This window comes from Triturus cristatus, chromosome 6, assembly GCF_964204655.1.
Source record: "Triturus cristatus chromosome 6, aTriCri1.1, whole genome shotgun sequence".
In the NCBI taxonomy this organism is placed as follows: Eukaryota; Metazoa; Chordata; class Amphibia; order Caudata; family Salamandridae; genus Triturus; species Triturus cristatus.
In genome coordinates, this window is record NC_140589.1 from 521242745 (window position 1) to 521270258 (window position 27514).

Sequence of the window (27514 nt, forward strand, 5' to 3'; positions counted from 1 at the left end):
AAGCATTTTAAACAAAGGCTTGAGCTATGTTCCTACCCCTCCTGTTGACATTTTCAAACTCCAATGTGAGATGGCAGAGTTCTGTCGTAAAATTAAGCTAAAAGCTTACTTCAAAGAACAGGATGAACCAGTGAGAGAAGGCGATACCACCTTACGCCGGAAATCTAGATTCTGTCCCCTGAACCACCAGGTTCCAGTGGAGATTATGGCATTCGAACAAGCTATCATGAGAGAAGTGGAAGGCCTCAAAAACCAAACAAAGAGACCATTTGTGAATGTATCCAGAGCCGAACAACTAGCTTTGGACGCACTGCGGAAAAATGGCGACCTTGTAATAAAACCCGCCGACAAAGGCGGAGGAATTGTACTGCTTAGTAAAGAAGGGTATGATCAACAATGTACGGACCTCTTGTCTGACAGAAAGTTCTATGAGATTATCACAACAGACCCTACAGAACGTCTCCAAAGAACCATCACACAGATGGTTGACGAAGCTGAAATGAACAGTTGGATCTCCAAGAGTGAAGCAGAGTTTCTGGTAGCCCGAACACCGAGGATGCCATATTTCTACTCGCTTCCCAAGATTCATAAAGACCGAAGACCACCGCCGGGAAGACCAATTGTCTCTGGGATCGAATCTGTCCTCGAACCACTGTCACAATTCGCGGATCACTATCTTAAACCACTAGTGCAACGGACACCTACCTATCTTAAGGACTCCAAAGAACTCCTTAACCTCCTAAGAGACCAACGATTCACAGAAGGAAGAATGTTGCTAGTTGGTTTAGACGTTGAAAGTCTATACACCAGCCTCCCACAGGAGAAAACACTGGATACCCTTGAAGTCCTACTGTTTAATCAGCAGTGGAATCACAAAACACCAAGACACCTCATCTTGGAGTGTTGCAGGCTAGCGCTCACTGAGAACCACTTTCGAATACAACAACATCATGTACCGACAATGCCATGGTACTTCCATGGGTAGTACCTTCGCGCCGAGCGTGGCCGGACTATACGTGAGCGATTTCGAAGCGAATTACGTACAGAGTCCTACCAACCCTTTCCTTGACCAGATCATCTTCTGGAAAAGGTATATCGATGATGTCCTGTTGATCTGGGAAGGTGACATGACAACTCTAATTAAATTCCACCAGTGTCTGAACACCAGAGACGAGTGGCTGAATTTTACTTACTCAGCAAGCCCAAACAAACTTGACTTTCTAGATGTCACCATCTTTATTGACCACAATACCATCCAGACAAAGACTGTTTTCAAAGCCACTGCAAAGAACAGTTTACTTTCCTTTAACAGCTTCCACCCGCGTCAAATGAGAGAGAACCTTCCGTACGGTCAGTTTCTTCGACTCAGACGCAACTGTAGTAACATTCAGGATTACAAAGAACAAGCGAAAGATCTAAGCGAGAAGCTAAAGAACAGAGATTACCCCCTACGAACCATCAAGAAATGTCAAAAGAGGGCTAGAAACCAACCGAGAGAGGCCCTTATGGAAACAACTGTGAAAGAACCAACGACAAATCTGGTCACCTGTGTCAGCACTTACAGCCCGGTGTCCAATGACGTGAAGAAAATTATCAACAAGAATTGGAAGATCCTAACGTCAGGAGCTTTGAAGTGGCCCAAACCGAGGTTCTCAAATAAGAGGACACGGAATTTAAAGGACATTTTGGTACATACAAGACCTCCGCCAAAACCAACTTTGGAAACAACCCTAAGCCTTTGGAGTAACGTACCAGTAACCGGCCATTATCCATGTGGCACGTGTTCCGTCTGTCATCTCACTATGGCAACTAAAACCCTGCAACTATTACCAGATCTAAAATGGACAATCCGAACACATACCAACTGTAATACTACCCACGTGATCTACATGATTACATGCCCCTGTGAATTACGTTATATCGGAATGACCTGTCGCAGAGCCAAACAACGACTCTGCGAACATAGGAGCAATGTTAAATGTAATAAGAGCACCACTAAAATGAGTAGCCACTATCTGGAGAAAGGACATACAATCAATCATCTCCAGTGGGTAATCTTAGAAACACTTACTACCAAAAATCACAACGCAGAAAGAATTCTGTTTGAAAAAGAACAAAGATGGGTCCACCGGCTTCGCACTCATGTACAGGGACTTAATGATAATATACCTTGGTTAAGCATAAACAAATGACAACTATAATGCACCAATGGAGCGCTGACTATACCATGGCAAAAAGATAAACCTTTCTACTGAAATGAAATTTACCATAATAATGCTTCCAATCACGTTATTTTCCTACGACCAAATATGAATAAACAACATCTTGAGTAGATCAATTAACAATGATTCTCATCATGGACAAAGAATGCAACCTATCTATCGGAATGAACCATATTGCAAAACTGAAAGTGACTCCGTATCATTGTAGTATATCCAACTACTTTAACAATGAATTTGACTACATCTACATAGAGAAATGTAACGTTACCATCCTTTTCAGCTCGACAAGAGGCTAGACATGTACTGTGAGAACCGCAACTTTATTGAGACAGCAGTGGGACAATATGAACATGCCGACTCGAGCAATCCCCTGATATACTGTCTGTTTCTCTCTTCTTGCGAAGTGACACTTTTTAGTAAAGGTTTTACTTGATAAAAACATCCATCGCCAAAAATGCTTTGAAAAACCAGAATCTAGCGCTAATTGACTTTGTCCCTCCCCCCGTTCCCTGTTTATCCATGTGACGACCCTGCCCCTTTAAATGCTGAACCGGTTCCAGTAGTAGGCATACCGGGGAAAGAGAGGCAGCGGCAGAACCAGTCGACAACACCCTAGTGCAAGGTAGCGGCCGAGACAGACACGAGAAAACCAACGAAGGAACGTAAAGTATATAACTTACTTAATACTCTGTCTATTCTTTCCTCCCCCTTTCCCAAGAGCGGGGTCTAACCTCCTGCCCCCGAAGGTTTCCTCGACTAGAGAAAACAAGGTATTCTTTCTTCCTGCACATTATTTTGACCGACTGAAACTAGCATGCCTGAAAAGAGTCTGCGCACGCTCACGGTCTTCTGAAACTAGCATATATGTCAGCTTTAGGCGTTAAATACTACTTTTCCAAATATTCGTTTTGGTAATTATGTGAACAACTTGTGATGTTATCAGCACTTCACCTTTATGGTATTGGCAGCGTAACATAATATTCATGATATCTCCTTACGCAACTCTATGTCCCTATACTAAGCAATGTCAGCTTTACGGAACACGGCGTTTTGCGATCTGCAACAACTTCTTAACACAACTCTATGTCTCTACATTAAGCGATGTTAGCTTTACAGAATAAGGCGGCTCACCGTTCCCTCTCTAGATTCCTGTGCGCTGTGTGTTGTGTATGACATTACTGAATTGTGTATGACAGCCTAAAAACAACATTGAGCACCGCGTTCCCAAGTCCAACGGGAACTGTTTCTTGTTTCAAAAAACGGCTAATAGTTTATGTGTTTGTGTTTTTGTTTGGTTCCTTTCTTCCTGCAATCTCCTTCTGAATATAAAAAGAGGGCCATTTTTGCCATTAACAAATGTAAATATTAGCCTGTTTTTCGATTGGCATTATATTTTAATTAAAGTATTGTCATTTTAAAGTTGCAAAACAACGGCTGATGCTCTAAATTTTGAACATAGTTACAGCATGTATTTTGACTGAACTTAGTCTTCATACCTTTTTTTTCTCACCACCTCATAACAGGTTCAAATTGAACAAATTCGTGTTGGTTGGACGATTCACTCCACCCTCCTCAAGGAGTCCTATGAAATTTAGATTCCTCCACAAAAACACTAGGTCCTGATGAAAGCCCACCTGACCCTTAGGGGCACAAGATAGGGCTGAAACATGTCGACCATTTTTTTGAACATTCTCACTTAGTGCACCAGACCCTAAAGTGTCTGATTTTGCACGTAAATCATTTTTAATCAACCCGAACCCAGTTTTATTAAAATTATTGACTGGTTTTACGAGTATTTTAACCTACACTCACTGGGATTTCTTCACCACACACGGCTGTACATTCTCACTTCTATGATCACTACTGAAAAAACTAGAGGCAAGAACCTCCGGGTGGAGGAAGCACACAGTAACCCAATGATGATGCTGTCACGTTGTTAAGCACTAGCGGATAATCGAACATACCGCTATAATACCACCTTGCGATAAACGTGAATGAGGGTTTCTTAACAGTTCATTAACTGTTGATGCTAACTTTGGTTCTTTCAGGACCAGTGATCCACTCTCATTTGATATCTATATACAAATTGCAAATTAGTCAAGTCTTTCAGTTTTCGAAAGGTGTATTTCCATAATAGAAAGGCTCAAAGGACTACTGAAAGCAGCAGGTAGCAGAATGTGATTTTCCTTGTATATCAGTAATAGGTGAGGTTTGTGTTCTCTGTATTGTATTGTTTCGGGCATTTTTGAAAACCACAGCCAGAACACCAGTGTACTGAAATTCTTACCCAAGAAATGGAAATAAATGCAAAATAAAATTCAAATTCATGTTAAAATATAAACCTAACATGTTTCTTTCTTTCCTTAATAAAGGATTTTGGGAATTTTACCTCATTTATTTATTTCCTTTAATGTTGGTTTAGGTATTGTTCTTTCTCACAAGACACCTACTTTTACTTCCACGTGCCACATTTTTAGGTTGAGCCGACCAGACTGTGCAGCTTTCTAGTAGCAAAAGACATATTGTAGACTTACTAAGAACTTTGTCTGCTTCCTATTTGATGTCTTGTCCACCTTGTGTCTGTCATTCTCCTAAGGTATTCCCAATTTACATGGGTCCTTCTATTACTCCCTTTTGGGGAACTACTTTTGTCTTTTGACTTAAGCACTCAATGACAGCACAGGATTTTGGAAGCTGTCTCCCTGTGCTTCTACCCCTCCATCCGCCTTCCATGTTGCTCTCCTTGGCTCATATGCTTCTCTTCCAGCCCACTCCATGGCGTACTGCTCTTTTGTGTTTTTCCCCTGTATTGTTTTCCCACCGTGTGCTACTCCCCATGTTGCTCTCTCTCTCATCCATTTGCCTTCCTTCCTCCGCAATCACTTTGCACTCTTCCTTGTTTGACCCGCGTCATCTGTGTTGCTTCCCCACCCACATCATATGTGTTGCTTCACTGCACCCAGATCCCCCATGTCGCTTGCGCCCCCAAAGTTCCCTGTCTTGCGTCTGCTCCCTGTTCTGTTTCCCCCACCCGATTAAACAAAAAAACAACAAAAAACTTTTTAAATTATAATTTTTTATTTTTTGGTCCAACTCAGATCAGTAAATAAATTAAAAAAGGAAGATACAATACTCATTTTGTAGGCAGGTGCATGCATGGTGCCGGCTCCTCTAAAATGACACAGGCGGCTGTGTCATAGGCTTTTAAAACATTCTTCTTTAGCATACTGAACAGCCTCGCAAAGCCAATAGGTCCTAAAGGCGAGACCTATTTGCTTTAAAAATTACCTTCATTAGAGCTCAGTCTCGGCTCACATCAAAACTGATAACGTTCTGCTTCAACCTATGAATGTCTCTTCCTAGAGGTTATCATTCAAAAAATTTACAATAGGCAGTGAAATAATCCCCAAAATATAGTAATTTAGAATTTTTCAGGTTAAAATTATATTACAGATTGATCTGTTTTCACTGAAAAGTAATGCTGCAAGATAAAATAACACACGTTTCCAATTATTTATTTAATGTTGTGCTACTGCTGGGTAAAAAAGTAATGCACCTTCAGGTTGATTGATGGCCAGCAGTTAAGTGGTTAAATCTAAACCTCTTTGATCCTCATTTGCGTTCAAATGTGGGTGATAGTAGCTTCTTGGCTGTCTTGCTCCATTTTCTACCCACTAAATCAGCATTACTCAGGCACTGTTAAAATCAAAGACTACAGTATTGGTGCTTATTCATCAAATTTAGCTGATCCATGATTATGTCCTTTATGTTTCTTGTTTTTTTTTTAAAGGAGATGCATCCAGGGGCGGCCGGCATGGCTTGCGGGTGGGGAGGCGGGCGCTCAGGGGGAGGAGAAGAGGGGGTGCGGGCTGCATTAAAAAATAATAACTATTACCTTGCCACCACCGCAGGGTCCCACGTCTTCTCTCCTGCTTGCATGTGCCCGATTCCAGGTCGGAACAGGAAGCAGGAAGCCAGGCTCCCACCCTTAAGCCAATCACAACACTGCAATGCAGTGTTGTGATTGATCTGAGGGCCGTGACACGGGGCTCAGCCAGGGGCTGAAGGGGTGGACATGTTCTCCATGCAGGCTGTAATGCAGCCTGCATGGAGAAGTGGGAAAGCGTTCATGACTGTTTTGGGCGGCCCGAGAGGTCTGACCAAACAGTCCTTGCGCACAAGAGTGTTCTACCACTCCTCCCCTGCAGTGCCGCCCCGCCCCCTCACACACTGCCGCAGCAGGAGGACAAAATAAAATGATAATAACATTCTGTTATTATAATTTTATTTTTTCCTTTCTTTTGCTGCTTTCTGACAGTGGGGCGATGCTCCTCCAACTTAGCGGAGGAGTCGCTACTGGGTTTGTCTACAAACAATAAAAGAGATAGCTCAACTTACATTACTTGCTGTTATGTCGTTCTGGTCTCCCAGGAGTTTCACACTTTTGTCTGCCACCGACAGCCCAATTAAGGAGTTTGGTTCTGATGCAATCATGTTAAGAGAAACTTTTTCAGAAGGTCTTGCTACAGCTTTACTCCAAGATAACGACACCTGAGAATGGAAAGTGTTACGTTAAACAGATGCCTAAAATGTTTCAAATTCAATCACAGCTTCTAGCAGGTTTCTGAATTACATTTATTAACTGATTTGGACAATGCATTAACTAAAAAAAACGGAATTTATACATGTAATTTAATTAAATATACACAAATCATTTATATGACACACGTACATAGTTACAAGACGACACCCTAGAGCAAAGATGGCAAAATGGTTTCATAGAACAGTAGTGGAGGTGATTGTTGATGAATGGGTCTAAAGAATCACAACACATCAAATTTAATTTCAACGACACAGATTTTTCATATTTCCTTACAAATGACAATCTCAGTCCTATGGAGAGGAAGCAAGTTGCATTTAGTTCTGTGCCAATGTCCAAGCTTAGAACAATGCTTACGCTTAGAACAATGCTTACTGGGTACTAGGTCAGCAAATTTGCCACTTATTATGGAGACTTGGAGATTACCTTATCTCTGCATATGCATCCTTTTAAACGGAGTATAACATTTAACATGAATAATGTCACAACTAAAAACGTATAGAAAGGGTTTATAAAAATAACACCTTGTTTTCAAAGACAGGTTTGATGGGCAAAGACAGAACATCATTAACAACTTCTCCATCATCTTGAATGTAGTAGACAATGAGCAAAGCCACAGGTGTCCATGAAGATTCAGGAGTCAATGTAAAGGCAGACGAATTATTCTTGCCAACAGCTACAATCTGACCTCTAGATACAACCTAAAAACAAAAAATAGGCATGCTTTAAAAAACACTAAATTACGTAGGGTCTAAAAACTATTATATTTAGAAAATGAAACAATTTTGATCAAACAGTCTGTGTAAAATCGTATCTTCCAGTTCCAAATTGTATGGTGCACCTATTTCCAAGGACGCACAACATATCCCACAATCCCTGATATCTTTATGGCTATCTATTACATAAGGAGGGGAGTGAAATAACATAAAATGCAATAGGTAATATTTTCCATGGGACTGACTGAACAATCTCAATTTCAGTGGCGGCTCCTGGAGGGAGTGCTGCAGGGCAGTGGCATGGGGCGGGGGAGGGGCAGGGTGGGGTGGTAGTAAACTCCGGCATACGGCCAAATGGCGATGCAACGTGCGGAATGTAATTCATTTTATTTATTTATTTATGTACTTACCTCGGTTCGGCCGTATGCTGGAGTTTACTACCCTCCACCCTGCCCCTTCCCCGCCCCACAGCACTCCCTCCAGGAGCCACTACTACTCAATTTATAAAAATAGTCTTCTGTTAAAAATGCATTTTCTATAGACCTAAATTGTTAGTGGTCCATTTGACAAAATATGACCGAATTCTAAAATATGAAGGAAATTAGCTATTATACTCTGAGCCACCCGTGCAATCTACAAACAGTTTCATTAGGACAAATAGGAAAAACACGCCTGCATACGGTTTGATAAAGACAACTTATGGTATGGAAGCGTTCAACAAGTTTTGTTAACCAAAGCATAGAAACCCGAACCATAGCTAACAATTTTCTATTTAAAGGTATTTAAAAAACTGAATTAGAAGGAATAAGTGTTCTTCCTAATGTAATAACACAATCAAATTAAAGCAACATAAGGCAGATGCCCTGTTAAAGGGAAAATAAGAAGACAATTTTCTGTCCATCTGTTCACGGATCAAACTAGTACCCACACCTTTAACAGAATCGACTTCGTGAAAATTGTTGATCTTAAACTGCATTGTTCAATGATGCATATATATGCGTGACATTTCTCATTTCAACTCTCATAGGATTATTTGTGTCCTCTATTGAAGAAAAAAAAACTTAATGAAATTACACTAAACTCACCATGCAAGTAAAACTGTTCTGAAAGAAGTGCCTTTACTTGTTTGGTGTATATTTCCATTAAGTAGTTTTTGAGAAACTAGTGTTACGGAAATGTGTTAGTGGGCTTGAAAGGGTGAGAAAGTTGCAGATATCTGGATCATTAGAGAAAACTTAGTTGCAGCTGTATTGTCATAAAAGGTTAATAAGACCAACCACTGATCCCCACGTATGGGGTCCCAAATAGGGGTGGGCGGAATTTGCGAAATCCACTTTCGCAAATTATCGCGAAAATGTTTAAAATTATCACAAACAAGCGGAAATATCGCGAAGATGCGGAATTTTTTCCCCCGCATGTTCGCGAGATTTTCTGCATGGTTGCGGGTCGCCAACTTACCCATGTGGTTGCTCGCGGGCGCGGCCATCTTGTTTTGAGTTGTCTCGCGGTGCATGATCGCGCGACGCATGACGTCACTGCGGGCGCGAACTGTCGCGAGACAGCGCAAATGGCTAAAAACAATCCAACATCTCATGGAGAACGCGACCGGATCAAGAAAACTTGTCGGCGAACGCAGGGATTCAGGTAAGGCGATCGCGCACGCGTGAGAATGTATTATTTTACAGCGCGAGCAAGAAACAAATTATCGCCAAGCTGTGGAAAGCGGAAATTTTGACATTTTCGCGCTCTCCGCAGAACGCGAAAATGTCAAATTATCGCAATTTACGCGAACGGAACAAAATTTTTGCCCAGGCCTAGGCCCAAAGGGATATATATAAAAAAAAAGTTAATTTTGACTTGGGGTACACAGACCAGCAGCAAGGCTCGAAGGTTCCTGACCCCTGCATTGGGGTATGGCAACCCAGCAGCAATGGTTGTTTGACTCTTATTAGATCTCACATCAAGTTTGCAGAACTGGGTCACAAACCCTGAAGGTGGGTTAAACAATGGCTCATGATACTCTTAGGGTACACAAATTGAACCCACATTGGGGTCTACGAACAAACTGCCCTCATGGGCCAACCGCAGAACCAAGAATGAAGGAGACATTCATACTATGGACTTTGGTCAAAACAAAAAATGAAAATATATGCTGGCAGATGATGTAATGTAAGAGACGTCATTTTCAAAGAGGAGATTCAGTGCTTGTCAAACAACACAGAAAAAGAAAGTCTGATGCTCCTTTTGAGGCTGAACCGTTTATCATCACTAATATGAAAGGACACATGGTGACTGCTCAGAGTCCTGGGAAGTCCCTTACGAGAGACTTCTCTCACTTTTGACATGTAGCCGTTACCCCCAAACATGATGTCAATGTAGAGACTGGGTTCAGACAGACTGTTGATGACTCTGTGCTTGCTAATTATTCCACCTCACCTGTGCAAATCAGTTCCAGGTTTCCAGTGACCTGATCAGGACGTGTGATTCAGGCACCACAACGATTAATTGAACAATTTTAATTGGCTTTATATCTATAATCATCTGTGTATTTATTCATATATGTATTTGTTTATTTATTCACCTATTTATCTATTTTGAAAAGTTATAGCTTTTTATATAACAAAGTGGGAAATGTAGTGTCTTGTAAATAAAGAAACACATGAACTCTTTTGGTTTCCATTGTGCACCGTAGGCCAGCGACGCAAGCGTTGGAGGGATGAATTGAAGACAGGCTCAAATGGGAAGTTCTGATTTGCATACAGCGGAATAAAGACGTATACAACTACTCTCCATGTGTGGTTTAGGTACTGGTGAGTACCAGGGCTGGCAGAACACTACAGTATGGGCATCCTGGGCCTAATTAGGGCTCGGGAAGGGGGGCTGCATGCACCCTCTCCTTTTAATCAAAAGTACCCCCTGGGATGGGATCCCTGGAGCCTTAAAAAGACTCGAGGAGAGGGCCCGCACACACCCCTCCCCTATAAAAATTAAACCACTGACGATCAAGGCCCTGGTCAACCCCAATGGGTGGGACCCCACTTTAAAACATTTTTTACATCTAAATCAAAGATGTGGATCGTCCGTAGGGCCGATAAAAAAAAATGGTTACATTTTTGGCTTAGACACCTCATCAGACCTAACAAGTGAAGGGTTTCATTATGATGCCCCCTATATGTTTTGTAGGTTTTTTGACTGGAAAGATGAGTGAGTCCTCAAGTTGTAAAATGGCTTTGTTGATTTGGTGGCAGCCAATCAGATCAAATCTTTTGATCTGTTGGATCACGGACCCTTGGCAGCATGATATACACACTTATTTTTTAACCTTAATTTCTCAAAAAGGACCGAAAAATGTATACCAAATCACAAAAAGCACAGTTCCCAGACCAAGAGCTAGGTTTCTACCAAATGTGGTGTAATTCAGTTCAGCAGGTTTTGCTGTGCCACAGTTCAATTTTACAATGGAAAGATAAATTGGAAAAATGTATTTTAGGGCCTCCCTTTTTCTCTTTCACCGGCTCCCCTTTTTCTCTTTCCCCCTTGAGGGATTACCCCAAAACTTTCAAGGAATGAGTTGAGGTGGATGAACCTTTTTTTAGAAAGTTTCAATAAGACTTCTCAAACAGCACCAAAGTATTTAGCAAACAAAATGATGCTTTTTCTATGGGAACATGGTCCTTACTATAACTACCCAGTCGCAGTTGAGGTGTACATAAAAGGACATTATAGTTAGGTATGATAATCATTTCCATTAAAAAAACTTTAGAAATTAATTGAAAAAAGGTTAAAAAAAGTTATAATTAGGCCTTGTATTTTTATTTAAAAAAACTCAAATTTAAACTAAAAAACACTCAAATTCACCAGTTATACTATATTGAGCTAACTTTAATTTCCGCCCCACCATACACTGCTTATACTGCTTAAGAAATCACATTTTATATCATTCATGACATATTCAATGACATCATTGAAGACATCCCTGATGATAGCGCGCCAGCTTGTCAGGTTGCTATTTTCTTTTTAAATTGATTTTAGCATTTGTATTGTGTACTTGTAAAATATTGTTTCTTTATGTTTCCCCGCATCTCCTGAGGCATTCTAACGAGGCTTACCAGCACACACTTGCTTGCTCTCTCGCTCTCTGCCCATTGTTCTTGGTCCGTGACGGCAGTTTGTCGATCACGGCAGAGGGACGTGGCTCCTCCCCCCTCCCCGCATTTCCGCTACCGGGGGCTTATTAATACAGCACAGGCGCTCGGCCGCGCAGCATTAGATGATAGCACAAGCTTGTCAGGTCGCTATTTTCTTTTTGAATTGATTTTAGCATTTGCATTGTGTACTTGTAAAATATTGTTTCTTGATGTTTCCCCGCATCTCCTTAGGCATTCTAACGAGGCTTACCGGCACACACTTGCTTGCTCTTCCGCTCTCTGCCCATTGTTCTTGGTCCGTGACCGCAGTTTGCCGATCACGGCAGAGGGACGTGGCTCCTCCCCCCTCCCCACATTTCCGCTACCGGGGGCCTATTAAAACAACATAGGTGCCCGGCCACGCAGCTCGGAGCTTAAAACACAGAAGGACGCCGGAGGCTCGCTGATTACCTCCGACTGGCAATGTAACGAGCTTGCAAACTTCTTTGTCAGGAAGGTTGAGGATATTTACAAAAGCTTCCCTACGGTCCTTATAGGCCCCCCAGAGACATCTTCCACTGAAGGTAGTCTTGACGTCTTTCCCCCTATTACTCAAGAAGTTTTACTGACACTTTGTTCCAAGGTTAAGTCAGGCTCCCCTGCTGATCCTTTGATGCCTGACCAATTCCCCAAAATTCTACCGACCATCATATACCCTTTGGAACAGGTGATCAATGGGTCCCTGAGTTCAGCGGTCATGCCCAGGGCTTGGAAGCAGGCAAGGGTAATACCGCTGCTCAAGAAACCTTCCTTAGACCCCAAAAAACCTGAATGTTTTCGGCCTATTCCCATGTTACCTTGGAATGCGAAGATTACAGAGGCTTACATCAATTCCCTTCTCACAGAGTATCTCACTGCAAATCATAGGCTCGACCCCTCTCAAAATGGTTTTTGGCCCGTGCCACAGCACTGAGTCAGCGCTTTTGGCCGTGACCGAACATTTGTGGAAAGTATTAGACGCGCGGCAGATGTCGGCACTGATCCTTTTGGATCTTAGTGCCGTGCTTGACACGGTGTCTCATGCCATCTTGCTGAATCGTCTGTCAGAGGCTGGAGTTACTGGCTCAGCATTTAAGTGGCTGTCCTCTTTCCTCGCTGACAGGACGTTTCAGGTGATTGCCCCTACTTTCGCTTCTAGTACTTTTCCTATAAGCCAAGGGGTACCACAAGGCTCGTCCCTGAGCCCTCTGCTCTGCAATCTCTATGTTCAACCTCTGGCTGATGTAGCCAGGAGCAGAGGGCTGACCATGGTCTCTTTTTCCGACGATACTCAGTTGGCGGTGGCTCTCTCCAGTGACACCGAGAAGGACGCCAGGAAATTTCAGGGCAACCTCTAGGCAGTTGCCGAGTGGATGACCACCAACTGTCTCCAACTGAACAGCAACAAGTCGGAGGTGTTGTTGGTGGGAGGAAACCATGACCGCTGGAACGAGCTATGGTGGCCCAAGAGTCTTAGTACGGCCCCTGTCCCCAAGCCCGTAGTGAAGAACCTGAGGGTCTGGATGGACACTTCACTCAATTTTCAGACTCAGACTAAAAAGGTGGCGGTAACCTGTTTTGGTCGGCTGCGCGGGCTCAAACCTATCCTGGCCTTTTTTGATGCAACGACTAGACAGATCATTATTCAGACCCTGATCTTGTCTAGGCTTGATTATGCTTGCTCTTTGTATTTGGGAGCTAACAAGTCTGAAATACAGAGGCTACAGAGAGTCCAGAACGTGGCCGCAAGATCCCTCCTGGGCCTGTGTAGAACCTGTCCAGTAACTATTGCCATCCATCGCCTCCACTGGTTGCCTGTGGGCAGGCGAATTGAGATTAAGTCACTGTGTATAGCCTACAAAATTCTGAATTTGGCATCCCCACAAATTCTGACTGATCTTCTTCTACCTTATATTCCCACGCGATCGCTTCGATCCATGGGACAATGCCTGGTAGTGATTCCCAGTGTGAGAAGTGTTCGCGCCGGTGGCCGCTCTTTTCGTAACAGAGCTGCCATTCTTTGGAATTCTTTGCCGACCCACATTTGAGGGCTCACTAATTATCTTCATTTTAGGAAAGCCATTAAAACATTTATTTTCCCTTCTCTGTAGGTCTCCTGTGCTTTCTGTGTGTGCTATTTTCTTGTTGCTCAGCGCTGGGACGCCTCTAAGCTGGTGCAGTTGTTGCGCTTTATAAAATCCTAACATAACATAACATGACCTCAACCAATGATTGTGACAGTTTGGTATATGATTATTATGTTGGGAGGAATTCAGCAGGATACACCTAGACCGCATTTTCTAGAACTTCTTTCCTGTTAATGGATGTAAGCTTTTGCAACATGATTGGAATACTTATGGGTCTTGGATGTGTGAAGGGAGTGAGTTCTCCATGAATGGTTGTGCACTGGGTGAACACCGTGCACAGCAGAGACTTGTTGATTGCCTACAAGAGGTCATCTATCTGTAAAAGCTTTGCTACAGGGTGAAGATTGAATGTTGTAGGTCCTTACTCTTCTAATGGGCTTTGATTGTCTGGAGGGAGTGGGCTCTGCATGAGTAGTTGTTCATAGGAGTAAAGACTGTACGCACCAGGTACTTACCCACCCGTGTTTGCTTGATTACCCAGAAGAGTCGGTTATCTGCAAAGTGTTTATTGCAGGAATGAAGGCTGTGTGCAGTAGGGTCTTTACCGCACAAAGGGCCTAGTGGTTCCAGAGGGAGTGGGCATTCCATGGAAGGGTTCTGTACAGGCTGAAGATTGTTCGCAATAGGCACTTTCCTACCCATGTCTGGTTTATTGCCCCTGAGAGGTCAGCTATCAATGAAGGGTTTGGTACAGGGAATGACTGTTCATAGGAGGAGCTTGGTTAACCTTGGGGGGCTTATTTGACATGCATTACATGATTCTTTAGCAATTTGTAATTACTTTCACAACTGAACTGGTGTAATGGTTTATAGAGTGACCTGAAAAGGAGTATGTTGGGTCATGTTATCAGTGATGTCATCAAAGATATAATTTGAGATTTCATCAGTAATGTCATCAAATATGTCACTGAAGGGGCGTGGCTTGGCCACGAACAGGAATGGCCACGTTGTAGCTGAGCTCTGACTTCATCGGAGCATAACACCACGATCCGCTCCATAATCTGTCTGAGAAGCTGGGTGTGAGTTAAGCACACAAATGTGGAGGTCCTTCTGTATGGACAGATCCAAGGGAAGAACTTTGGAGGGCTCCGTTTGCGTGGATAGCCACAGAGCCCTGGATCAGACTGGCTAATGCCATTGCAGGAAGCCATGGAAGGGCATCGTCTCCGAACAAAGTTGAGGCCTAGAACAGCTTGCAAGAGGCATCGAGCCACGGATCGGAGCCGGCAAAAAGACTGGTTAGCCCGAGGATATGGCGGCAGAGCCTGCGCTGACCCCGAGCAGTGGAGGGCTTTGTTGGCAGGCACTGCTGCATGGCCTTCGGGCGGACCGACTGGTGCCTTTGCCGGGAGCCATAGAACAGGGATAAGCGGTTGGAGCCCCGGACGTACCCGAGGGCTGGCACAGAGTGGAACAGAGCTGCCCCTGGCGAGGAAGGTGAGAGAGGTGAGGGGGGTCATGTGGTACCTGGCGGGTGCCCCTTATTCCAACAAGAGGTGCCTCGGCTCCAAATAACACTGACGTCTAGAGCAGCCCACAGGGCCCAACTGGCTACGGATTGAGAGCCTGCAAGATGTGGGTGGTGCGGCGATATAGTGCACCCATTCTAAGATAAAACCAGATGTGGGGGACATGGCTGGCTGTGCTGGTGGAGCAGTGCTGGGGCCAATATGTAGAGAGAATCGGGGGGATTGCACCCATCCCGGACATTAAGGGTGGAACCCAGAGGCACTAATAGAGGCATAAACTGGGCAAAGAACTGGCCTGAGGGGACATCGGGGGATCACCACCTGTAGTCACTCTTTGTATATTCTCCAGTGGAGCGGGGTGCCAGCCGGGCGGGCTGCTCCCGGGGGTTGTCTGGCGGAGGTCCTTACTGTAGGACTTGGCTTTGTTGGCTAAAGTTCCCTAAACGTTTTGCTTTCCCCCAAGACCGTTTTCCTGACATAGGGTTGCCAATTTAGATGCTTTGGGTACTTTGCCACAGCTGATCAGTGTCAAAGAACAAGTGTTCCATGTGTAAAGTGTAATGGTAATTGGTTGGCCATGATTGGTATGTTTGCCTTACTAGTAAAGTCCCTAGTGAGGTGCAGTGTGTGTGCCAGGGCTAGTAATGCAAAGGCGCACCGAGAAGGGAACTCAGGCCTGCAGTGTAGGGCCTGCAAGCAGTTTACTAAGTTAGCATGTTGTCCTGACAAGTGCAACCACTTGTCAGGCCTTACTTTCCCTTTTACATACACAGTGGGCACCCCTGTAGTAGGTCCCAGGTAACCCCATGGCAGGATGCAGTGAAAGTAAAATACTGAGGTGTGTGCTATGTCCTGACAGTGAAAAACACTCCATTTCGTTTTTCACTGGTGAAAGGCCATCCTGCACATAGGACAGAATGGGGGAGGCTGGGAATTGTGTTTGTCAGCCTAGTTTCTTATAAGTTTAAAATGGAGAGGTGAAGTTTAGTATGTATGAACTCACATTGTCATAACACATATTTCTATGAAAGTGGTTTTGTCACGGTGTGTTCAGAAACCACTCTTTTAGAAAGTGGCTGAGTTTTGTGCTTTGAGCATTTCTGTGTGTCTGTGCTGAATGTGGATTGACTGTCTGGATCTGAGAGGTGAGAGGAGCTGGTAGAGGTCTTGACCCAGGGAGGGGTGGAGATGGCACCAGGCTGCCCTGCATCTGGAGAGTTGGGGGAGGAGAAGTCCGGGAGGTGAAAAAAAGGCCTGGGCTGCTGCTATAAACCAATTGACCCATCTCCTGCTGAGTGATTAAGGATCCAGACCCCCAGTCTCAAAGGGAGAAAGGTGGCACTGGGAGGGAGACACCCAGAACGGATTTAGGCAGGGGTCAGGGACCCCTGAGCACAACGAACTTCAAAGACATTTAGGGGTATAACTATGAGAGCTGAGGTCCCTGAACGTTGGAATAGAAATTGATTGAGAATGAAAAGGCTAAGACCCATTTCGTGGTCAAGGGGAACCTCTGCTAAGGAAGGAACAACTAAAGAGACTGCTGGGAAGGACCAACCCTTACTTCGTGATCTGGGGCTCGTCAGCAGTTTGCTGTCTCAATCAAGGAAGTGGCTGTTGGGACTGTGCTGTGTGCGCTGGGTCCCCCTGCTTGAAGAAGACTGTGCTTTGTCTTGTAACCCCAAGGGCCGAGGTGAGTTGGCTCCCTGTTTGGAAACACATGAACATAAAAGTTTCCGGAGAAATTTCGAGTGACGCGGTTGGCGCCTGTTGTGGCAGCTTGAGACCCTCTGAAGGTGTGCCCTGTGATCTTGGACACACGTAGGAGAAGAGAGACTCGGACACGCTGGGTGCGTGTCGTGGCGCACAGGAGGCGTTGGTGAAGAGTGCCTGGTCAACGTGTACATCAAAGGTGAAGTAAGTCTTGGATGCGCTAGGAGCATGTTGTGGTGCACCGGAGGCATTTGTGAAGAGCGCCTGGTCAGCGTGTGCATCGGAGGTGAAGTGAGGCTCGGACGCGCAGGGTGCGTGTCGTGGTGCACAGGAGGCGTTGGTGAGGAGTGCCTGGTCTTCGAGTGCACCGGGGGAGAAGGAGGCTCAGACACGGTGAGCGTGCTGTGGTGCAGCCGAAGGCATTGGTGAAGAGCGCCTGGATATCAGGGCACCGGAGTGGAGTAAGTCTCAGTGAAGCAGTGTGCATGCTTTGGTGCAAACAGACTGTGGAGGTGATCGGCTGATCCTCATGTGCACCGGAAGAAAGTGAGTATCTGCAGCACGGTGTGCGTGTCTTGGTACCACCTCAGACATCAGGAAGGAGTGCCTGGTGAACGTGCACTCGTAGTTGACGTGAAGTCCCATCAGCGTTGTCTGTGTGACTTTGTGCCAGAGGAGACCCGGAGGGTGATCTGGTGAATGGGCACCCGGAGTAACGCAATCTCAGAGGCGTGGGATACATATGCCCTGCAGCCTCCTGAGACCTTCCTAACAGTCGTAGCCTGGACTGGTAGCCCCGGAGGAGCTGAGCTGCCAGGCTGAGCTGCTGAGGCCCATTGAGAAAGTTCTACATTGAAGGTCCAGTTCGCTGAAGGAGGAGATGAGTGGGGTCGCACCCCCAGGTAATGTGGATCACTACTTGGGCAGGGTGTGGGCTTGGAGGGACAATCTCTCGGCCTCTCAGTCCTTCTGGCAACATGAGCCTTTGCTTTGGCTCAGATTGGGGCCCGTATTGACCAACGGAGTGGCAGTACTGGGGCCAGAGTGAGAAGCTGTACTTTATGTCATTGTTGATACGTGTAGGGGCCAACTGTTATCGAAGAGGCCCATTGTCGTAATACACATTGCCAATATTGCTGCTAATGAACTGCCGGACTGTCTTATGATGCCTGACATTATTTCTGCATAACAAGGTGCACGATTGTAGCGCTACACATTGCATTATTTCTCCATTACAAAGTACAGGATTGCAGCGGCCCGCATTGCATTATTTCTTCATTGCAAAGTACATGATTGTGGCTACGCATTGCATTATTCCTTAATTGCAAAGTACATGATTGTAGCGGTGCGCATTGCATTATTTCTTCATTGCAAAGTACGTGGTTGTGGTGTGAAGCATTGCATTATTCCTTCATTGCGCATTACATGATTGTAGCGGTATGCATTGCATTATTTCTCCCATTGCAAGGTACTGGGGTGTATTGTTACGCATTGTATTATTTCTCCTTTGCCCAGCACAGGATTGTATCGTTACACAGTGCATTATTGTTTGTCCATTGCGACGTGTGTGATTCTAGCATTACAAGCAGCATAGCATTTTGAAAGTAGTGGTTGGATTTGAACCTACCAGCCAGCCGGAACGAATATTACCCTTTATTATATGTTGGCTTTTGTATCATGTGGTCTGATCGTATATCTTTTTATATAAAGTTTATACTCATTTTATCAAACTCGTGTGGAGTCCATTTGTGGTGTCACCAGTGGGTTGCTGCCGGTGTGGTTGCACATACTGTACACTTGTGCCTTGGAGATAGGCCTGGCTGCTCGTGCCAAGCTAATAAGGAGCCATCACTGGGAGCCATAAAAGAAGCCATCAGAAATCTAAAGGGCACATTGGAACCCGAGATAGATACGGTGACCCTGGAGGTTAACTTAATTTGAACAGACTTGTCCAAGTTAAGGGTGAAGGTCACAGTGACTGAAACCCACATTGCCCAACCCCAGTCCACTACAAAATGACTAGAAGATCAGGTACAATCCCTTACTCAACGAAATACAACCATGGTGGCTAAGCTGGAAGACCAGGGAGATAGAGCAAAGAGAAATAATATTAGAGTGGTGGGGGTCCCGGAGGGAGCGGAGGGCCCCAGCGTGGACCTTTTCCTGGAGGACCTAATACACTGAAACCCAAGAGTCTCTCTACTATTTTTCTCCATTAAGAGGGCCCACAGGGCACCAATCCCCCCAACCAGACCGGGGGCTCCGCCACGGAAAATAATTACAAAAATCCTTAATTACCGAGATTGATATGCGATACTGCAGGCAGCCCGAGTGAAAAGCGACATGCAATACCAGAACGCACCGATTCGCTTTTTCCAGTACTTCACCTTGCTCGTACAGAGACAGAGAAGGCGCTTTGAATCAGTGAAAAGGGAACTCCGTGAGCGCAACATTAAGTATATGATCCTTTTCTTCACAAAACTCAGGATAATGGAGGACGTTAAATCATGGTACTTCACCTCACCGGAAGAAGCGGGGTAATGGCTGGAGGGATGGGGCACCAAGGGCCAGAGTGGTGGGAAGGGCGCCAGCTCCAGTCATGTATTCACAGAGCATAACAAGAACAATGGGGTACGGTCGGATGGAGAGCAATCGGGTGGCCCGGTCACAGTGGAATCAGAAGCGGACAGTGGTCTAAAATTAGACAATTCAACAGAAAAGAACTGCAAGGCCATGGATGGAAATAACATTGAGAGATGGTAGGTAAACGGGTGTGGGAGAGGGAGGACAATTGGCATTTAAACTTGTCTTAGTAGCTTCTCTAATGCAATATTAATCAGAAAGGGGTTGGATACGAGTGCAGGGCGAACAGTTTACTGGGCGTAGCCGAGCACCCCTCATCAATTTTTGAAAAGTTGACCAAGGGGCGACCGGCACTCTGCAAGTTGACCAGTTGGGGGAGGTTTTGCCTATTTATCAGGATAGCATGGAGGGGGGTGGGTCTTCTATGCCGGGGGTTAAGGCTTTGGTATCATAGTGTTTTAGTTATCAGTTAGCTGCTCAGTGGTCGATACAGAAACATAAATGTAATACAAGTACTGAAGAGTCAAATATAGGTAGGGACACTAGGAGTAATGGGAGGGAGAGAAGGTGGTTGAGACTCTACAGACACAATAGAGAACCCTGCGACAATTCAAAAATCAAAGATTTGGTCCTGGAATGTCAACTGCTTCAATAACGGATTAAAACAGACCACGGTATTGAAATTCCTTAAAAGGCACTCACCTGATATCGTCATTCTACAGGAGACCCACTTAATGGGGAACCAATGCAAAGCTCTGAATAGATAGTTACCCTGTTATCACATGCGGGATACACCTCAGGGTCCAGGGGTGCTGGCATTTTGGGAAAAAATCCTTCCCCTTCATCAAAGATGGCTCCTGGACTGGCCTGGACCTTGTTGGGGAGGTTTACAGTGATAAGTGGGCTTTGGGAAGGTAGTAGACTGAATTTATATTCTCTTTATAAGCCCACAGGACTGCAACCTGCGGCACCGGATGTGGTGGGCTCAATATTTTTTTTTGTCCTCATACGCCATTAGATGTTCCCAGAGCCATCATTATTTATTCTCTGCGGCCCCCCTTATAGTTGTTTGGCACCAGCAAGAGGGCTCTAATCTGCATGGATGCACTTTACACAGAGTCTCTTGTATTCAGTCTGTTCAAATCTTCTATCTAGCTCGCCCCTTGAACCGACCCGAGTGGTAAAATAAGTCTGTGAAAAGGCATAATCATTGGACAGGTGAATCCCAGGTGTTAAAGATTGTCAAGCCAACTCATACAAGGCAACCAGAAATCTTTTTTCCTCCTCCGAGTAGCCCTATCTAATTTCATTGTATACTTAATCAAGTTTACCCAGTCTACAAAGGTCGGGGGAATACTCTTGATCCAACTCTTACAAATTTCTCTCCTGGCAAGCAGGATTAAGTAAAGAGATAGCTTACTTATATCTAAGGACAATGACTCATAATTTAGAAAGATGCCAAAAAAATATCAAAATTGCGCTCACCTGAATTTCAAAACCAAACATGGCTTCCATACCTTCAACAACAGAGTCCCCGAACTGTTGTAAAATTGGGCAGCTTAAAAACATATGAGCATCGTCTGCTTTTTCCAGCTGACATTTCGGACAACAGGGAATGGATCCTTTCGCAAATTTAGAAAGTTTGAGAGGAGACCAATATACCCTATGAAGAGAGAAGAGATGATTTCTCTTTAAATTGACAGCATATATTGTAGAGTATAGTAAATCATAAGATACTTGCCAGATTTCTTCTGTACTGGAACCAGGCAAGCACTATCCCCACAGCTGGGATGGAAGGATGAAATCGCCATCAGCCAGGTCAGTCATAATCCAGTATAAATTGGCCGTCTCTTTCTTGTTCTGCTTGCTCGAATTCAAGGCCTTCTCCAGTTCGTTTGAGGCACCCACTTCTATACCAATTGCCTGAATTCAGCTTTTTATTTGAAGATATTTGAATTTTGATAACCCGCTGTCCATCAAGTTGCTTATTTCTTCCGATGATAACAGGGAGCCCTCAGGGCTAAGTTGGGCCCAGCACTGTATCCCAGCCAATTTTAGCAGGGTTACCAACGAGTCTTTAGTCCACTCCGGTGAGCCTGGGGAGTCCCAAATAGGTGCCATAACACTGTAATAACTGATTTTTAAAAGTTTTTTAATTTTAAACCAATTTGTGGCCATATCTTTTAGAGACTTCAATCGTACCATCTTGAAAAAACGTGGATCTCCAAATCTGTATATGAAGAATTGCTGTCCTCCTTTTATATCCCGAAGCATCTCTTTAAACATTATCCCTATGTCTGAGTCGTCTGGTGAGCTCATAAGCATTTTCCCTGCACTCATTAAAAACACCCATGCATAGAAAATTAGATCAGGCGCACATAACCCTCCCTTAATTTTCCTTCTTCGTAATTTTTTCCAAGAGATTCTTATACCATTAGAGGCCCATATAAAAGTATTTATTTTTGCTTGTATTTTCCTTAGGCCATCCTCCTTAAATAGTAATGGGATGTTTTGGAATAAAAATATGAGTTTCGGTAAGAGCATCATTTTCACTATATTGACGCTTCCTATTCGTGTCAATGGCAAATAAGTCCAGCCCTTTAAAGAGTTAGAAATTTCCTTGTCAATTCTGCGAAGGTTTGTCTCTGTTATGTCCAATATTTTGTGTGATTCTGATGCCCAGATACCTTATCTCCTTTTTCAGTATGGGGAGACTATCAGTCAGGTTCCAGGCCATACATTCAGTTTTTGACTCATTAATCTCTTATCCTGAGATTAGGCCAAATTGTTGTGCTAAACTATGCATTATTGAAATAGCCTTGACTAAATCAGCCGTGCATATCATCATGTCATCGGCATATAAAGATACCTTCTTTTCCCAGTTTTTTATATTTAAAAGGCGATATATCATCAATGTTTTCTAATCCTTTCCGCAAGAGGCTCAATATATAGGTTAAAAAGCAAAAAAAGACAGGGGACATCCCTGCCTTGTCCCTCTTTTTACAGCCACAACGTGCGAGAGATTTCCATTTACGAAAATTCTGGCTGTTGGCGTATGATAAATCGATGAAACTGCCCTGCAAAACTTTTCACCCAGATTAGATCTTTTAAGTACGTGGGCTAAATAAGCCCAGTTGACCCGATCAAAAGCCTTTGTGGTGTCAACTGTAACAATAGCCATTGGAAGTTTATAAATGTAGCTACATCTATAGCTACGATAAAATTGTATGTCAAATCTTGAATGCCCCTGCCTCTAACAAAACCTTTTTGGTCTTCGTGTAATAGGCCTCCTATAACCCCATTTAATCTCTCTGCTAGAATCTTAGCAAAGAATTTATAACCTAGATTAAGCAGAGAGATTGGTCTATATGAATCGCACTGCTTGGGTGACTTTGATGGTTTTAAAATCAATACAACAGTGGCTTCATTTCAGGAGGGGGGCATATTCCCACCTTTTTCAAATATGTGGGAGAATAGCTTACCCATTATGGGGGCGAGCACCTCCACCAGAGATCTGTACAGCTCAGCCGGTAGGCCATCTGGTCCCGGTGCCTTGCCCTCTTTCCCTGTTTTTGACTTAGTGAAAAGTAATATAAAAGAAATAATCTGTGATACCACTGGAAAGTTACTTGAGAGCCCGATAGACATTGAAGCAGGTTTTCAAAATCATTTCGATAAGGTTTATAGTGAAGATTTAATCCCGCCGGACAAGATGACAGAGGCATGGTTTGATCAATTTCCTCCAAAGAAAATCGATGAGGTGAAGTTTGTTCCTTTCCAAAGCCGCCGAGATCATCTGCGGCGTACCCCAGGGATCCTCCCTCAGCCTCACACTGTTCAACATTTACATGGCCTCGCTCTCACACGTCGCCCGACAGCACGACCTCAACATAATCTTCTATGCCAACGACACTCAACTGATCGTCTCCCTCACCAAGGACCCCATCACCGCCAAAGCCTACCTCCATGAAGGAATGAAGGCCGTCGCCAACTGGATGAAGATCAGCCGTCTGAAGCTGAACAAGACAGAGGTCCTCATCCTTGGCTCCAACCCGTCAGCCTGGGAGAACTCCTGGTATCCAACGGCACTGGGGGCAGCCCCGACCCCCACCGACCACGCACGCAACCTGGGAATCATCCTCGACTCAACGCTCTCAATGACCAAGCAAGTCAACGCCGTCTCCTACTCCTGCTTCAACACCCTCCGCATGCTCCGCAAGATCTACAGATGGATCTCGACAGATACAAGAAAGACAGTCACCCAGGCCCTCGTCAGCAGCAGACTCAACTACGGAAATGTCCTCTACGCGGGAGCCCCGACCAAGCTCATCAATCGACTACAACGCATCCAAAACGCCTCAGCACAACTGATCCTCGATGTACCACGACACGGCCACATCAACCCCCACCTGAGAAACCTGCACTTGCTCCCCGTCAACAAGAGGATATCCTTCAAGCTCCTCATCCACGCACACAAGGCACTCCACAAGACCGGCCCAGCCTACCTCAACAGACCGCTCTCCTTCTACATCCCCAACCGCCAGCTATGCTATGCCGACCTCTCACTCGCCACCATCCCGCGTGTCCGAAAAACAACCACCGGAGGGAGATCCTTCTCCCACCTCGCCGCCAAGACATGGAACACCCTCCCACTGAGCCTACGACAGAACCAAGACCTGCTGACCTTCAGGAGGATACTGAAGACCTGGCTATTCGATCAGCAGCAGCCCCACCACCCCCCCCCCAGCACCTCGAGAACCTCGCGGGTATGTAGTGCGCTTAACAAATGACTGATTGATTGATTGAAGTCTAACAATCTCAATAGTTGATTAGTCTAAATGAAATTAAAAAGGCAATTCAGACCGGGAAAAAGGGCGGTGGGCTCAATGTTGGTCGAATTACCAGAGGGAAAGTGGGTAATCGGGATGGACATGAACAATGTCATGTCACTCGACTTAGATGTCTTGGGAGGGTCTGTGACGGGATGACAAACAGGACCATTGAGAGAATTCCTTAGCACTATGGGTCTGGGGGACATATGGGGGAATCAACACCCATATACTAGATAGTATACACAAAGCACGACCTCTCATAAAAATCTCTCTAGGCTAGATCACATATTAACCCAGACACACAATCTAGGGGAATTTCACAAGGCAACACACATTGCAAGAAGCGTGCTGGATCATTCCCCAGAAGAGGTAGTTTTAGAGGGCCCCAATGGGGACAGAACGCTCCCCCTGAAAATCAACCCCTGACATCTCAAAGATTCCAAAATTAACAAAGACGTTAGGGCAGCAACCTGACAATTCTTCCAGGAGAATAAGGGCTCTGTGACATTGGCACTGATTCTCTGGGAAGCCTATAAGGCGATAATCAGAGGCCAGACCCAGGCATTAATTGGGGTGGCGAAAAAAGAAAAAAGTTGCAATGTCTAGCCCTGGAGGATGCTATCTTTAAGCTGGAAACTCAGGTGGTGGAGAAAGGGGTGGAAGATGCAGAGCTAAGACACCGACTAGAGCCCTGACAGAGGGATGAAGTGCACTTGCCACTTGAGGGTCCCTGGGGTCCAACTAGCCCTCCTGTTACGTCCAGTAAGTCCCACTCAGCAAGATTGCTGAGATCTGATAGCAGGCCATGCCCCCTTTGTGCACCAGTCTGCAAACGCGCCTCCTGGCACGCTCTTGGTTGGGGGATGAAGTCCCTTTCACTGCTGGGGGCCCTTAGGGCCAACTAGCCTACCTGTTACCTCAGTAAGTCTCACATAGTGGGATTGCTGAGAGGTGGTCAGTCAGAGGCCATGCCCCTTTATCCACCATTCTGTAAACGTGCCTCCTGGCACACTACTACTTGGGGGATGAAGTCCACTTTAGTCCTGAAGCCATTAGGATGTAAAGGGACCTCATAGCCCCACCAGCAGTGCACTGACAGGTGTCTTTGCAGAATGGTGGCAAAAGTGGCCTGGCCTCTGACCACCTCTGAGCAATCCCACTATGTGAGGCTTACTGGAGGTAACCGGTGGGCTAGTTGGCCCCTAAGGACCCTCAAGAGTGAAGACTTCATCCCCCAACCAAGAGTGCACCAGGAGGCATGTTTGCAGAGTCGTGGAGAAATGGGTTGGGGCCTTCGGTGAGTTGCCGGCTTCATATTTGTTTTTGCATTTTAGGGAGGGAGGCTGCATTGCCCCCCTTCCCTTGATCCTTTTGGGCCCCAAGGACCCCATCCCCCAGGGCCTGACCCATTTTTTAAAACTTTGAAATAAAAAAATGAGGGGGGCCGTGTGGCCCCTCTCATGATGCAGATTTTGGCTCCAGAGACCCCATTCCCCGGGGCTAGGCCTTTCTTTTTTTTCAGTTAGAAAGGGGAGGGGGGGACCATGTGGCACCCCTCCCCTGGCCAATTTCAGCCCCAGGGACCCCATCCCCTGGGCATGGTCATTTTTATTTGCATTTTCGAGGGAGGGGAGCAGAGCGGCCCCCTCCTAGGCCATCTTCTGCCCTGGGGACCCCATTCACCGGGGCCAGGTCATTTAATTTTTAATTTTTTCATATATATATTTTTTTAAGGAGGGGTGCCGCGAGGCCCCCCTCCCCTGGCCAATTGTGGCCCCGGGATCCCATCCACCGGGTCCCGGTCATTTATTTTTTAAACAAAGAAAGGGAGGAGCTAAGGGGCCCCCCTCCCAGGCCATTTTAGGCCCTGGGTTCACAATCCCCCGGGGCATGGCCAGTTGGTTGGGGACAGTGGGGGGAGCCTGAAGGACCCCGCAGTCCAATCCGACTTCCGCCTCCTGTGGGAGCCGGCATGGCTTTTTACCCCCAGGGAGCTGCTGACATGCAAAGCAAAGTGCTCTTGCTTGTTCAAAGCAAGCACAATGTTTGCTATGGGCTGGCGGGAGCAGTGCTCCCGCCATTCTTTAGCAAACTGCAATGTCCCGGGGTGGGCACCTTGCTAGAGCCGGTTCTGGGGGGTGGCGGTCCCCAGGGCCAGTATGGCTCCAGGAGGGGGGCTGTGCGGCCCCACTCCCTTTTGATAAATAGCCCCGGGGAGTTGGTGGTCCCAGTGGCTGCGTTGGGGGGCAGGAGTGCCCCATGACTAATTATCTAAAGAGCTCCACAGAGGTGGCAGCCCCCTGGGCTGTGTGGGGGCCACGTGGCCCCCCACATTCAATGTATTAGCCCAGGGAGGTGGCGGTCCCCAGGGCTGCGGGGGCCAGCATGGGCCCCTGTATCATTTTATCATCACCCCGGGACCTGGATCCCAAAATTCATTAAAAAAAAATAAATCACACCAAATCACGCCGGAAATTTCTAACAAAATGCTTTTTTGGGCACAGGCCTAGGGGCTTAGGCGTTTTTTACCCTAACCCCTTTCCTTGTTTTTTACCCTTTTTTCTTGTGACTCGGTTCGTCCGACATTAGTTTAAAAAATGTCGTGAAGATGTGTCAAACAACACCAAAGATATTGGCAAAAGAAAAAAAGCTTTTCCTATAGAACTAAGCTCCTAACTATAACTACCTACTGGCGACTGCCAGTAGGATGAAGACAGACAGACAGACAGACAGACAGACAGACAGACAGACAGACAGACAGACAGACAGACAGACAGACAGACAGATAGATAGATAGATAGATAGATAGATAGATGCTGGGCAGAGGGTCTAAATGTACCAGTACATCCTGTAGCCAAGTCAGGACCACAAACCCCTATGTGTCCAAATATGCTGTGCGCAGCCTTCGGTTATATGATGTGCAGACAACTTTGTTGTTTGCGATGGTACTCGCCACAATTACTATGTGATGCTGTTATGGTTGAAAGGTTTGTTAAAGCATTTAAACATCATAGGGGTGACAATACAGTTAAGAAACATTACTATAATCAATGGTACGCTCTTTCC

The 27514-nt window shown here is 45.4% G+C and overlaps 1 protein-coding gene across 1 annotated transcript in view; it reads right to left on the reverse strand.

Annotated features, from left to right (window-relative positions):
* Positions 1-27514, reverse strand: part of CD109 (CD109 molecule) — a 750032-nt gene that overhangs the window by 458994 nt on the left and 263524 nt on the right. The window contains exons 14-15 of the mRNA XM_085610953.1: positions 7347-7523; positions 6621-6773 (exon numbers count right to left, since the gene is read on the reverse strand). Coding sequence (XP_085467079.1) covers positions 6621-6773; positions 7347-7523 — 330 coding nt within the window. The remainder of the gene's footprint in view (positions 1-6620; positions 6774-7346; positions 7524-27514) is intronic.